The sequence below is a fragment of the Ascaphus truei genome, chromosome 5 (assembly GCF_040206685.1).
Source record: "Ascaphus truei isolate aAscTru1 chromosome 5, aAscTru1.hap1, whole genome shotgun sequence".
In the NCBI taxonomy this organism is placed as follows: Eukaryota; Metazoa; Chordata; class Amphibia; order Anura; family Ascaphidae; genus Ascaphus; species Ascaphus truei.
Window position 1 is genome coordinate 274,232,133 of NC_134487.1, and position 13,549 is coordinate 274,245,681.

At 41.2% G+C, this 13,549-nt stretch overlaps 1 protein-coding gene across 3 annotated transcripts in view; it reads left to right on the plus strand.

The window, feature by feature from the left end:
- Positions 1–13,549, plus strand: part of LOC142495951 (cationic amino acid transporter 2-like) — a 27,297-nt gene continuing 13,748 nt past the window's right edge. Inside the window, exons 1-7 of one of the 3 annotated variants that reach the window (XM_075602120.1) lie at positions 1–218; positions 2,169–2,544; positions 3,552–3,707; positions 5,508–5,673; positions 7,415–7,551; positions 8,004–8,226; positions 9,381–9,517. In XM_075602120.1, the coding sequence (XP_075458235.1) occupies positions 2,169–2,544; positions 3,552–3,707; positions 5,508–5,673; positions 7,415–7,551; positions 8,004–8,226; positions 9,381–9,517 (1,195 nt within the window). In that variant the 5' untranslated portion in view covers positions 1–218. The other 2 variants (XM_075602119.1, XM_075602121.1) reach the window with 2 other exon arrangements.

Sequence of the window (13,549 nt, forward strand, 5' to 3'; positions counted from 1 at the left end):
ATGGAAGGGAATAGCACATTCCCCAACACTGCCGTGAGAATATAAAAGCAAGAAATGGGTTAAGCCATTAGACCAATGTGTGAGCCTGGGAAGGGGAGGGGAAAATGGGTTTACCAATGACTTGAGGAATATTTAGTGTACAAAACGGGCAAGCACATAGGTTTATCCAACCCACTGGTTTATCTGCCTGGCTGTGAGGCTGCTACTTTGGTTTTAAGGTAAGTTCGTGATTTGGGGCTTATTTTTTTGGAAAGCAGACACTTAGGGGTTATGGCTACAAAACTGGTCGCATCATTATTTCGAATGAAACAGATGAATCAGAATGAAGCTCTCTTCTAGTGTTGTCCTAAGGAGATCACAACAGCAGGTGCATGGAGGTAAACAATACAGCGCACAGATTTAACCCAAAGAAGGGTCACAAAGAGACCCCACAAATATGCACTCAATGCCGGTTTAAACTAAATGTTCCGGCACTATTGGCCCATGAATAGATACCTCCTATAGGTCAAATTGATAACCAGTTCAATCCAATAGGAATCTATTCAATTGGTTTGCAGCATCGGAGAACTGTCCATTTGTGACTATACTAGAGGATAATTTAATTATCTACACCTTTCTAGTTCTCTACCATTACTCCACTACGGGGAATTTTATATGAATGTTTTTAACTATATTTGTTGTGATTTATTTGATGTAAATAAAAATGTATAATTTTTTGGGTTTATAAACTACCTATCCCTCATTGGTTTTCAATTTGACCTATAGGAGGTATCTATTGATGGGCCAATAGTGCCGGAACATGTCATTTAAACCGGCATTGAGTGCATTTTTGTGGGGTCTCCTTCTGACCCTTCTTTGGGTTAAATCTGTGCACCGCATCATTATTTCACCAGATTTATCAAATAAAAAAATCCCATTGGTTTCAGTGGAAGTGTTTTTCCTTGATAAATACTATTTAGTGTATTATTTTGTCGCCCCAGTTAAATAACCCCAAGCATAGAGCAGCTCTCTATCACTGGACGCCTTAGTGCTTGAGGCTGCATTTATAGTATGCGCTTATAGTAAGCGTGTCGCAACGGAGCGACGGATTGGTCGCGATCGCTGGAAGTCATCTCTATTTGATTTTCCAGCGACCGTCACGTCGCTGTCACCGGCACTATAAGCGTAGCCTTACAGGCAGTAAGAGAGGAATCTCACTGAGCAGCATATTTACAGCATGTACTGGTTGCTTGGGAAATGAGTGAACTTATGGGTATGTAACTGTCCCCCGATGTAGATCCACCACTAGCTCTGTGTCATGTTAACTACCACGGGTCTGTACTGTGTATATGATTCACTATACAGTATATGGACCATGAGCAAATCATAGCTGATATCTCTGCTTAAGCAAGAGAACTTAAATTGTTGGACTTGAAAAGCCACATGATCAATTCAGACTTTCGTCTATTGAATGTAAGAAAAAGAAAAGAGAAGAAAGAAAACAATAGAGAAGTAATGGGTACTTTTGCAGTGGACCTTAACTAGACATTTATCTATCAAAGTCTCCCAGCTGCACAACTTATAGCCACTTTTTGGTTTTGTTGCTATCATTTGCAGTTTCCTTTTGAGAAATCTATTAGGATTGCCTACAAAAACAGGACTGGTTCAGTAAGTCTCTGTTTGGTGCCGTCTGTTCACACCAAGTAGGTCATGTTTCTAAGCTTCAACTCTTTAAGTCTCTGAGAGGGATGGGCTGGACCCTGGATACATTGGATTGGGGAACTCAGGGATAAGGAAGTCATTGAAAGTGTTATGAGTATTGCGTACTCTACTTATAAAGACTTCAGGACTTGAGGTTTGCTATGAGTACTGGCATGGAATTCAACGTTATTTTAAAACGAATATATATTACTTTGAATAGACTCTATGTTTGATGATGTTTTCTTTGAGGAAAAATGACTTAATTTCTTCTGTATGCCAGACAAACCAGTCAAATTATGGAGCCTTATACACAACCGCTTATGTTCCTTGACAATCATCATCAAGGATCCGTCAACCGTCTTTAGTTGGGTTCTGTAGTGTTCGGTCTACTCCAGTCATACATGCTGTTCCCATGTGTTATGCCCTCTGGCTGTTTTAGTCTCTGTATCCCTCTGTGACCAGGCTGCCCTGGCTTATTTCACTTGCAGATGCCACCCTGTGATGCATTGCATTCCTTCTACCAAAGCCTGACTAGAAGGAAGAAGGTGACTTTGGATGGAACCGGGGGCTCTGGCCTCTGCCGCTGTCTGTCCTCGCTGGACCTGGTGGCCCTGGGCGTGGGAAGCACGCTGGGGGCTGGGGTGTATGTCCTAGCAGGAGAAGTGGCAAAGGTTAATTCCGGCCCCAGCATTATTCTATCCTTCCTGATTGCAGCGCTGGCCTCTGTGCTGGCAGGACTGTGCTATGCTGAGTTTGGGGCCCGAGTACCTCTTACGGGATCTGCTTATTTGTACAGCTATGTGACTGTTGGGGAGCTGTTGGCCTTCATCACAGGATGGAACCTGATACTTTCCTATATCATAGGCAAGAGGTCTACACTGTGCACACAGGGCATGCCTTTTACATGTACCAGATACACCAAAAATGAATGTGCCTGCAGCACAGACACAGATTCTTACATGAGGTCATAGAGGGGAAAGATATCCCCACTGATGAGAGCACTCAGATCCCAAAATGATATGAAATAGTGACACTATTTCATATCAATTTGGGATCTGAGTGCTCTCATCAGTCGGGATATCTTTCCCTTCTAGTTTGTGCATCTAATCTACCCCCCGATTGTAGCACCTCCCAAGTACACTATACTGTTCTCCTAGCTGTTGCGAGGGTCCTCCCCCCGTCCCCCTCCCCTGTGTATGTGATATGCCTAGAGCGCAGATATACTGTGAAAAGTTTGTCCCCCCCACCCCAACCCTAAAAAAATGTTAGGTTCTTTGTAAGGTGTCACAATAACATAGGGTGGAACAGGGCCCATAGACACTGCTAGCTAGAGACTAGATAGTATGGCAAACATTATTTAAAATACAGTCATCATATGAGCAAGAGGAGAGAACTGAATAAAAAAAGATAAAGAAAGCCAGAAGAAAAGGGAAAAGAATGCAAAAGATATGCATGTTTCTGTACAACATCTAGCAATCTACCTATCTACCTGGATTATTTTGATAAAGTCACCTGACTGCAAAACATTGGCAAGACTAATGGGAAAAAAAATATTGATCAAAGGGAGTTTTTCCTTTGATAAATCTGGTGCAATTTGTTTGCCCTAGTTTTGCCCCAGTTTTGCAGCCTGGAGACTTAGAGAAATAACTCTATTCGTGTTTATATCATTTTTTGCCTTCCTTTCTTCATTCATTCCTTCCTTCCTCCTTTCTGTCTCGCTAGACTGAAATTGGCTTTTTGTGAGCACAAGTAGTGGAGCCGATTCTAGAGGCACAATTGGAAGTTTAATTACTGTGTCTTGCAGCCAGAAACAATTAAAATAAAAGGGGAACCCAGAGCCCCTGGGAATACTAAGTTATGTCTCCACACAGGGACCTCCAGTGTTGCCCGGGCATGGAGTGCCACTTTCGACGAGCTGGTGGGAAAGAGAATAGGAAGTTTCTTTGGCAGCACCATGCCGATGGATCTGCCAGGCCTGGCAGAGTATCCTGATATCTTTGCAGTGTGTCTTATACTTCTCCTAGCAGGTACAAGTATACATAATCTATAGTACATGGGTACTAATGGTATCTAGTCTTTTCTCTTGCAGGTATCAACCCTCCTTTTCAAGAGGACTTCTTGTCAATCTATCATAATAGAGTAACAGAAACTGTTTCAATGTGTTAAAATGTTACATAAAAGAGCTGAGCTTTTATTTTCTACTGGACTATATACAGTACAGAATCAAGACAATTTTCATCCTGCCCTATGTATCAAAACTTTTTTGATACATAGGGCAGGAGGGGACAAAACTTTTTTGCCCCATCTGCCCTAGCTTGTGATTTGTGGAGTGTCAGTAGGAGTTGGTGAGGCATTACATTGTGCACATATTACTGTATACTGAGATATATCACAGTTTGCATCTCTCCATTATTTTTATCTTTTATTTGCCAACAAAGTCCTCCATATCTAAAATGGCGTAAGTCTAAAATTCTGCAACAGATGTAGGAAACTGTTCTTAGTGTCCGCTAACAAAGAAAATAGAAGCACTAACCAGAGAAGGAATAATTCTAGAATAAAGGGTTATGCTGTACAGATGGAAGAGAGAAACTCAGAGGATGTGATGAAGGAAAAGAATACAAATCTGTGTGTGATAGCAAAAGGTTCTGGAAGTTAAAGGTTAGGGAAACTGATATGATGTTGGGATGATGGTATTACAGTAATCCGGGAAAACAAACATACTATATCAGTGTTCTTCGACAAGTTTTCCCAAAGAGTCCAGATCAGAAAAACATTACGAAGAGAAGTTCTAAAAGAATATCGTAATGTAATCTTAAATATATCTAATTACTTAAAAACTATTACTTATAACCATATAAACATTTTGCAAGAATGTATAACATCTGTAATATATATATATATATAAATATATATATATATATGTAAATATAAATATATATACAGCTCAACCCCCTTATGACACTGTTGTTGGGGTCCAAAGAATCACATCGCGTTATAAGTGGATCGCGTTAGAAATAATGTACAATTGAATGCATTGTACAATAAAGCATTTACAGTAAGGTACCAATAATCGTGTTGTAAAGTATTCATACAAATTAAAATTGGGAGCCACGCTTGCATCGCATTATAAGCGTATTCGCGTTGTAACGGATCGCGTTATAACGGGGTTGAGCTGTATATATTTATATTTGCATTACCTTTGCTTAAAAGTGAGTTTCGGTGCGAAAAATTGCACTGAGCTGTCTAAATAACAGCAAATATAGCAGAAGTAGACAGTCCAAGGGCCACTACAAGGCCCTTTGTGGGTCTAATTTGGCTCACTGACCCCACGTTTCAGAGCCCTGAACTATAGGAAGCTAGTGATCTATATTTGCTGTTAACCTCTATATACCAATAAAGGTATTTTCTGTGGAATTACTACATAACATAGCTTTAAAGAATGATGGGAGAGGATCCGCCACTGAAGAAGTGACAGAAGTTATGAAACACACCAGGGGAGGTTCCTTCTGGGTGCCCCGCCACACTATAAATTATAAGTACATGATATCTTGCTGAAACTATCTATGACCTCCAGGAAACTGTGTTTGATGGGTGCCACATGGATTTGTTCTAAACCCTACAGCCGGGTATAAGAGGAGCATGCGAAGGAGCAGGGGCTGGAGTTGGGTATCATTAAACCTGTGAGATGTTGATCGTGTTCTTGGTAATCGTTATCCTAGTAACAGTTGTTATACACGGTGACTACGTTCTGAATAATGCAGGCTGGATAAGCTAACAAAGTAAATAACACCTAGTGATCATGGTGCCTTATCCCCATTTCCTGCTAGGCCTCCTCTCCTTCGGAGTCAAAGAGTCCACCACAGTGAACAAAGTCTTCACAGCCGTTAACATGCTGGTGCTGGTGTTTGTTATCATCAGTGGGTGCATTAAGGGTGACCTTAAAAATTGGGAGATGAGTGTGGAGGATCTGAGGAAGACCTCACAGGAAATGAGGTACAATACAACGATCAAAGGGTGGGAAATTGATTCCCTAATGGGTGCTACTAACGCCTGCGGCTTATAAATAAAATACATGTTCGTATAAACATAATGAAGTATGTATAGTGGAACAGTCCATGAAAAGCATTGTATGCCTGATGAATATATTAATAGCCCGATATGGGTGGGTTAATGTGAACCAAGCCTCATCCAAACCGCACGGAGCACTATGTAGGGAGAACTGTGTAAACCCTTTTACTGTCTGATGGTGGACATCGCGTGAACGAAATCCTCCGCCGAGCAGGCAGGTCCTTCCCGTGTCCCCGTGCTGTGAGGTCTGCCGGTCTCTCCACACCGGCTGAAGATAAAATAATACCGCCGGTTAAGTCAATTGGTAAACTCACAACCCGTTTGTAGACTGCATAATTGCTGGTCCGTTCCAGACATGTGCCTCAATCCCATAGAGAGGCGAATAGGAAAAAGGTGAAAAAGGTGCTGAGCACAGCAGAAAAAAAGGGAGCTGGAGGCAATTAAAATCAAGAGGTTTTATTAGGCATATGTGCCAACTACAAGAAACAAACAAGATCCCCTGACGCGTTTCCCGCCTGTGGCGCTTTTTCAAGCTTTTTTTTTTAAAAAGCGCCACAGGCTTGAAACGCGTCAGGGGATCTTGTTTGTTTTTTGTAGTTGGCTCATATGCCTTATAAAACCTTTTGATTTTAATTGCTTCCAGCTCAATTATGTTCTGCTGTGCTCAGCCCTTTTTCTATACAATACAACGATGCAGTAACCACGAGTAACATTGCTTAGAACAGGTATAAAAAGTCTCAGACCCCCTTTAAAACATATATTGAATTAGCTATAAAGTGAAAGGTACACAAGCAAGTTATGGTGTGTAAAAAAAAGTGACAAACACCACATTGCTATAAAGTAAATAAGACAAAAAGGCATGGGACTCATTGTCTAACATTTTTGATGGCTCATTTTTGTCATAAGATAATGTTTATTTAAAAGGACAGTCACCCCATCAGATCAAAGTTACAATCTTTATTTAAGCTCTCTTTTTTTTTAATAACTCCAATTTTATTCGTTTTTTTTGTTGATGTCTTAACATTTTCTAACAACACATTTTCATATATATTCAAACATAACCCGTCTCTTCCGTAATATTCACCTTAACGAAAGGACATTTACAACGAGAAAAACACGCAGACATACACACATAGGCACTATACAAAGGAAAAGGGTGGGAAGGGAGAGAAGAAGGAAAAAAAGGGGGGGGGGGGAGGGGGGAGGGTACCAGCAGTCTAGAAGCCTCCTCTTTTACTTGTGGTCTGTTTCTATTTGGGTGTTTCTATTCTATCTGTACAATATTTAATCTCTCTTTTGATAACACTGTTTGTCCTACACTGTACAAGTACATTGTAAATCCCCATGGTCACTATTGTTGCTCTTTGTTTGAAGTTCTGATGCTTCCATGGCAGAACAGATAAGTCAATGGCCATTAGTATCTGATAATATATTGACGGCTACATTTAATGCCACCATGAAATGTGGTCCCGCTTAGCCAGGAACTGCATTGTAACCCATTCTGAACATCATATTCTTGCATTCCTATGGAGACCTTGACAGACCCGTTTAAATTTAACTAGATCATGGCGTTCCCATGGAATGTATCAGTCTTTTAATCCCTATTATGAATATGAGACTATATATTTGTTTTTATATTGTGTCTATATATCTATTATACCAGCAGTAACCATTCTATAGATATCAACGTAACGGGCATCTTTGGGGTCGGCGGGTTCATGCCATTTGGTTTTAGTGGAACTCTGGCAGGAGCTGCTACCTGTTTCTATGCCTTTGTAGGATTCGACTGCATAGCCACTACAGGTGAGGATTTCATCAAAACACACAGATGAGTATGAATACAGCATAAATGTTTGTGTCTAGTAACATACAGCATGTACAGACTATGACAAATTATGTCAGTGTAACAATTCCTTTAGTGACGGCAGAAATCCGAAGTAAAGAGGTATCACTTTAATATTTACATTGGATTTTTAATTAGCATGTGAACCTATTAAGGAATTTGTAGTGAAATAATATGTAAAGAGTGGGGACCCTTATTTATCAATGACTACCAAACTTAATAAAAAAACAGAAACACTGCTTTTTCTCCTAATACTCCTCCTTCCTAGTAGGAAAATATTGTTTCCACTCAATCATATATATTTGTTTTCCTTGAAGAGGACATTCAGAGTATACAAGAGTATACAAGAGCATATAGATTGGTTGGAACTGGGAGGTCACGTGTACTAAACTCCATGAAATTCAATTTACAGGAGAGGAGGTGAAGAACCCCCAGAAATCCATTCCCCTCGGCATTGTGGTCTCCCTGTCCATTTGCTTCGTGGCATATTTCGGAGTCTCTGCCTCACTCACCCTCATGATGCCATATCACCTCCTGGATGCTCAGAGCCCACTGCCAGTTGCCTTTGAATACGTTGGGTGGAGTGTAGCCAAATATATAATGGCTGTTGGGTCACTCTGTGCCTTGACCACCAGGTGAGCAGCTAAAATGAAGTTGTTCCTTCTTTCTGTCCAATAATTAAGTATGGATCCCTAAAGAATAGGGCATGACCCTGTCATTAATGTCCTGGCTCAAATACATGTTTTTACTTAAACAGCATTAATGGCCAGGTAATGTCCTATAATGAGAAGATTATTACTATTATAAACTGCGGCCCGCATTTATTAAACTGTGCTATTCCACAAGGACGCCTTCTGGGTCGAGTATGGGCCGTAAAGTGTCTAAAGGCACCAGAAGGTGTCTTATTTATTAAGGCTGCTTAGTAAATATGAGCCTAAATGTGTTATTTTAATGTAAGCAGCTGTTCATGGTTCACTTTTATGGGCATTCCTGGGCCATCAATGCCCAGAGCTTTGAGCAATCAGAAAGCTTGTTACTCAACATTCTACAGCTTCATCTTATAAATATTATTTGTTAAATCAAAATAGTAACACAAAATATATAATTTTATTTCCGCAGATTTTTCTTTTGCATGTTGTGCTATTAGTGTATGTTATAGAATGCAAGCACAAAGCAACCCTATCTAAAACATATTACATCCGCGGTTCCCAAACCTCTACTCAGGAACCCACGACCAAACCAGGTTTTAGGGATAACCAATGTACGTACTAACAGGTGAATGCACATAATTTGCATATGTATAGAAGGATGGGTTGTAGTGTCCTCTGAGACCCAGTGTGGCCGGGGGTCCTTGAGAAGAGGTTTGGGAACCACTGTACTACAAACTTATAATAATTTAGTTATGATATGGCAAATAGTAAAGTAACACAGGCACAGTGAATACACAGAGCTTACAATCTCATTTTTGCTAAATCATGAATATAAAGAGGGGGTCATACAGAGTCTACAATAACCTTCAGAAACCAATTAAATTCATGCACTCTGACAGTTTAGTTTTTTCAGATGAGGTAAACCCAGATAAAGTGACCAATATCACACAGACAACTGATGACTGAAAGGCTCGATCTGGACATAACAAGGTCATCACATAACAGGAGATGTAATTAAGAGTTTGCAGGAAATTAAACAACAGTACACTATATTAATAACCCAATATCCTCTATTACCTTCTCACACCACCTCAGTTGTATCACCCTCACCCCCTTATCTTCATGGTTTATTTTCACAGCCTCCTGGGATCCATGTTCCCCATGCCCCGTATACTATTTGCTATGGCCAGAGATGGATTGCTTTTCCAGCCACTAGCCAAGCTCAGTACCCGTCAGAGCCCAGCGATAGCCACCATGGTATCGGGAGCTGTGGCAGGTAAATATGGTTTCTCACACTCTTTATTCTCTTTCTTTCTCCTCCTTGCTCCCCTCTCACACAATTTGGTTGCTGGTTCTTCATTACCCACACCTGAGCCCATTAAGAGAGTCTATACACATCTGTTCACTACATTGCAGCTGTCATGGGAGACCAGGACCATTCACCAGGATCAAGCCACCAGACAGGACAAAATCGTTCAATAAAATGTATTTATTTCGGCCAGAGCCAACAGGCACAACATAGTCAAAGAAAAGAGCTTACACTCACCAAGACATGGGTTACGGGAGGAATCCTAGTTAGCTAGGATCTGGGCGGTACAACAATAAATTTATCAAGGCGTATTTCCACGTCCGCAGGAGATTTGGTCTCTCAAGACCTAAGGGATGCAATTTGGCGAAGTACAAATTCAAGTCTCACATTCGGATCGACACTGAGCCTCATTCTGGGGTGTGTCCGGCAAAGCCTTGGAGCACACCACTTAGTTAGCTTACACACTGTCACGATAGCTTATGACAGGTTGTAATTTACACCAAAAATATATAACTTGGTTGAACTGGTACGAGACTTAGATATGATAAAATATAATTTATTTCTTGATAAAGGTGAACACACAAGATATTCAAATAACAGGCAAAATATGGACACTTACTTAAAGTTTAGGACAAGAAAGCCATCAGGATACAGGATGGGCCATTTCTTCCATAATTCAGTTGACATCACAGCAAGACAGGCAGGTCATGAAGACCATACATGAAGACATTTGAGTAAGGGGTGACTCTGACTTAAATACCATGTCAAACTCATCTCTTAACCCTAAATGCCGAGCTGTCTAGCAAAAATCTCTTTGAAGCTTTTTGAAGCAGATTTTTGACTTCCATTGTTTAGTGTGAAGTATCACACTTAAAAGCTCAGTTCCTTGGTCCCTGGGCCCAGCATAAACAATTAGGCAATTAGCCTTTGATCACCGGGCTATGTAAATTCTTGCAGGATGTCCTTTCTGCTTATTACCATAACAGAGGCAGTCTGCAGTTTTCCGAACGGATTCAAAATCCCATATACACTGTAAATAACTTCATAACTTCAGTTTAGTAATACTTACTGTCACGCGAAACATATTAATACATTCCGTCACGCATGACGCTCCCAATGAGACTAAATATTACAGTGTAATACTAAAATTAAGAGAGATATTAATATCTGGCTCTCAGTATCTGTTAAACCTCAGGTGTCTGTATTCGTTAGTTGGGGCTTGGTCCCACGAATACACATATGTAACTCTTAGCATGTTCAGCCGAGGACATCTCATAATATTCTTATATTTAATAAGGTCACTCATTCTGATCTCTCCTTGGGTAACCGCACCCCTGGCCCCCATCAATACATCCTTTGAAGCAGGGACCCCTGGGTAGTGGACATTTGTCACCTGGTGTTAGATTTCACACCCAATGCCCCAGACCTCCTAAATCAGAGGCGTTTGTAAGGGTGAGTTATAATCCTCACAACCCACTCCAGCTTCCTGCAAACAGGTATTAACATACTGTGCACCAAAACCCCCATCTGTACTTTTTCACACCCAACTTCAATCAAGCCCTTTGAAGCCCAGATATTTCTGAAAAGATACCACGCATCCTAATGTATTTTCCTAAACTGTAGCTCATTAACCCCTTAAGCCCCAGTGTGTGTGGTGCAGACACTGGCCCAGAAACAATACATTTTTACAGGGGAATAACCAGTTAGACGGCTGAAAAATGAAGCCTGAAAATGAGGGAAAAGGGACAAAGGGCTATAATCACTAAATAACATTAACCCCTTCCCTCCCGCATACACCCTATTGTATGTGTGCGTGCCAACACCAGGATAACACAATACAGTTACACAGGGGAATAAGCATTTGGATATTGAAGCGAGGTAAAAATACATTACTGGACCTCAGTCCAGTTAACCCCTTGCTTCCCTGATGGGAGTAGAGGGTGGCCAAATGGGGTTGTAACCCCTTTAATCCCGGGCCAAATCCTCCCCATCGTCACACACACCAACTCCAGAGAGAACTGTGGAGCTCAGATTGGCTACTTTTTAAATAGTTTCCCCATCTCCATATACAAGCATGGGAAATGGGTCAGCGACCAATCACAGCGTGGATACTATGCACTGGTCAATCACACAGTGAGGGCTCATTTGCGATAGACCAATCTGGGCCGGGGACGGTGACGGCATGGCTAGGACAGCTCACAGGGGTGGGCTTAAGGAGAGCGGCGATTTCATACCAGCCAATGGAACAGTGCCTACGGGGAACATACCCAGCAACAGCTCCCATAGCTGGATATCTCCCACAGAGATAGGCGCCTCAGTGTCTGGGATGGGCAAAGGCTTCGCTCTTTGAGCCAACAACTCCGGGACCTGAGTAACGCCCATCTGCGCTCTCACATAGTTTCCAGCACTGCACCTCGCCCCGGCTTCCATGGTGTGCAGGCTGGGTAAGAGTATTACTAGCCTCGCACATCAAGGAACCACGGAAATACAAGCATCGCAACATTACATAGAATAAAGATTTACAAATACACAACCATATAGTTTTGGTCCAGATGAGCCACAATAAGGTGGATACAGATAGGAGAAATTGCTGGGATTAACCTTTATTATGAGAGACACATTGCCCCTACCATCAAAGCGGCCATTCAGGGTAATATTACTAAGTACCTTTGGTATATACTGTGCTGTAATATCTTCACTTTGTTAAACATACTGTGTGGTTATTCTACCTGTATCTGGCAATCTATGATTCAGTGCAAGATCAGACTATCTAGCGGTTTACACTTGTGCAGGTGCAGGCCTGAATTTTTTAATTGCGCCATTCAAATAGCGTCATTTTTTCTTTCATTTTTTTTTAGCCAGGCTTAAAAAAAAGTGAATTATTAATGCTGCTGTAATCAATTAGGAGAGATTGTGTGTCACATATAGGGATCCTTTTTCTGTTTTAGTATCTTATATGCCATTATCCAAACGATGTCGGTGTGAAACAGAGCACAACCGCAACAGGACAGAAACAAAAAGATCATGACAGGGTAACTCCTATAAAAGCTATATTTATTCAGCTCACATAAGCAATAACAGGCTCCTGCACTTTATCAAGGTGTGGCAACAGGTAACAGGCAGTAGTAGCCTTTATGATTGTTACCCCCTCATATATCATTCCTTCAAGTATGCAGAGGTGAGGTTTATACATTGTGCCATATACTGTGGTGGGTACCACTGGGCGCTAATCCACCCAAGCACCTAATACCTGGACTGTTTATGTGGGCTGTTGAAGGCGTTTCCAGACATTATTTGACACAACATTGGGAAAGACTCCATAGAGCACATTGACTAATTGAGCCCCATTTCACCCCTGGACTGTACGGACTGCTATATGCCATTATCCCCTGGTCTGCACCTCCCTCCAATACTAAGCGCACAGGCTGAGCAAGGGTTCTTGAGTAGTCTGTTTTTGAGGTAGGCCACATAGGGTTGTGACCAATGAAAATGTGGGCTTACTCACCAAGCTTAATTGTGTGCACAGCCTACACATACAAGTAATAAAATATTTGCCTGGGAAGATTCTTAGGTCTCCACCACCCATCTCTAATAGAAATTGGGATCTTGCCCTCCTCCCCATTATGAAAGACTAATAATCGATTGAAATTTTAAAAGAAGCTTCAAGTGATACAGCATCCTACTGCTGAGAAGCTCTGCCGACCTGCGAGCCTGGGGAGAAATACTTCATTCCTATGTACATCTCAGTCTCCTCATCCATCCAAAAGTGATGTTAAAGTTATAGAGGCACAAACCCTCAGATATACAAACGTGCTTAAATAAAGTAGCGTATTGATGGAGGTAATTAAGACAATGTTCCTCAACTCGTGTCATCTCTTCCAATATTCAAATCGCCAGGTTTCCTTGTAAATAAGATATCAAATAATGGACGCAGTGTGAACTATTTAATTCTAAGACGCACGTACAGAATATGAAACACACTTACAAGATATCAGAATC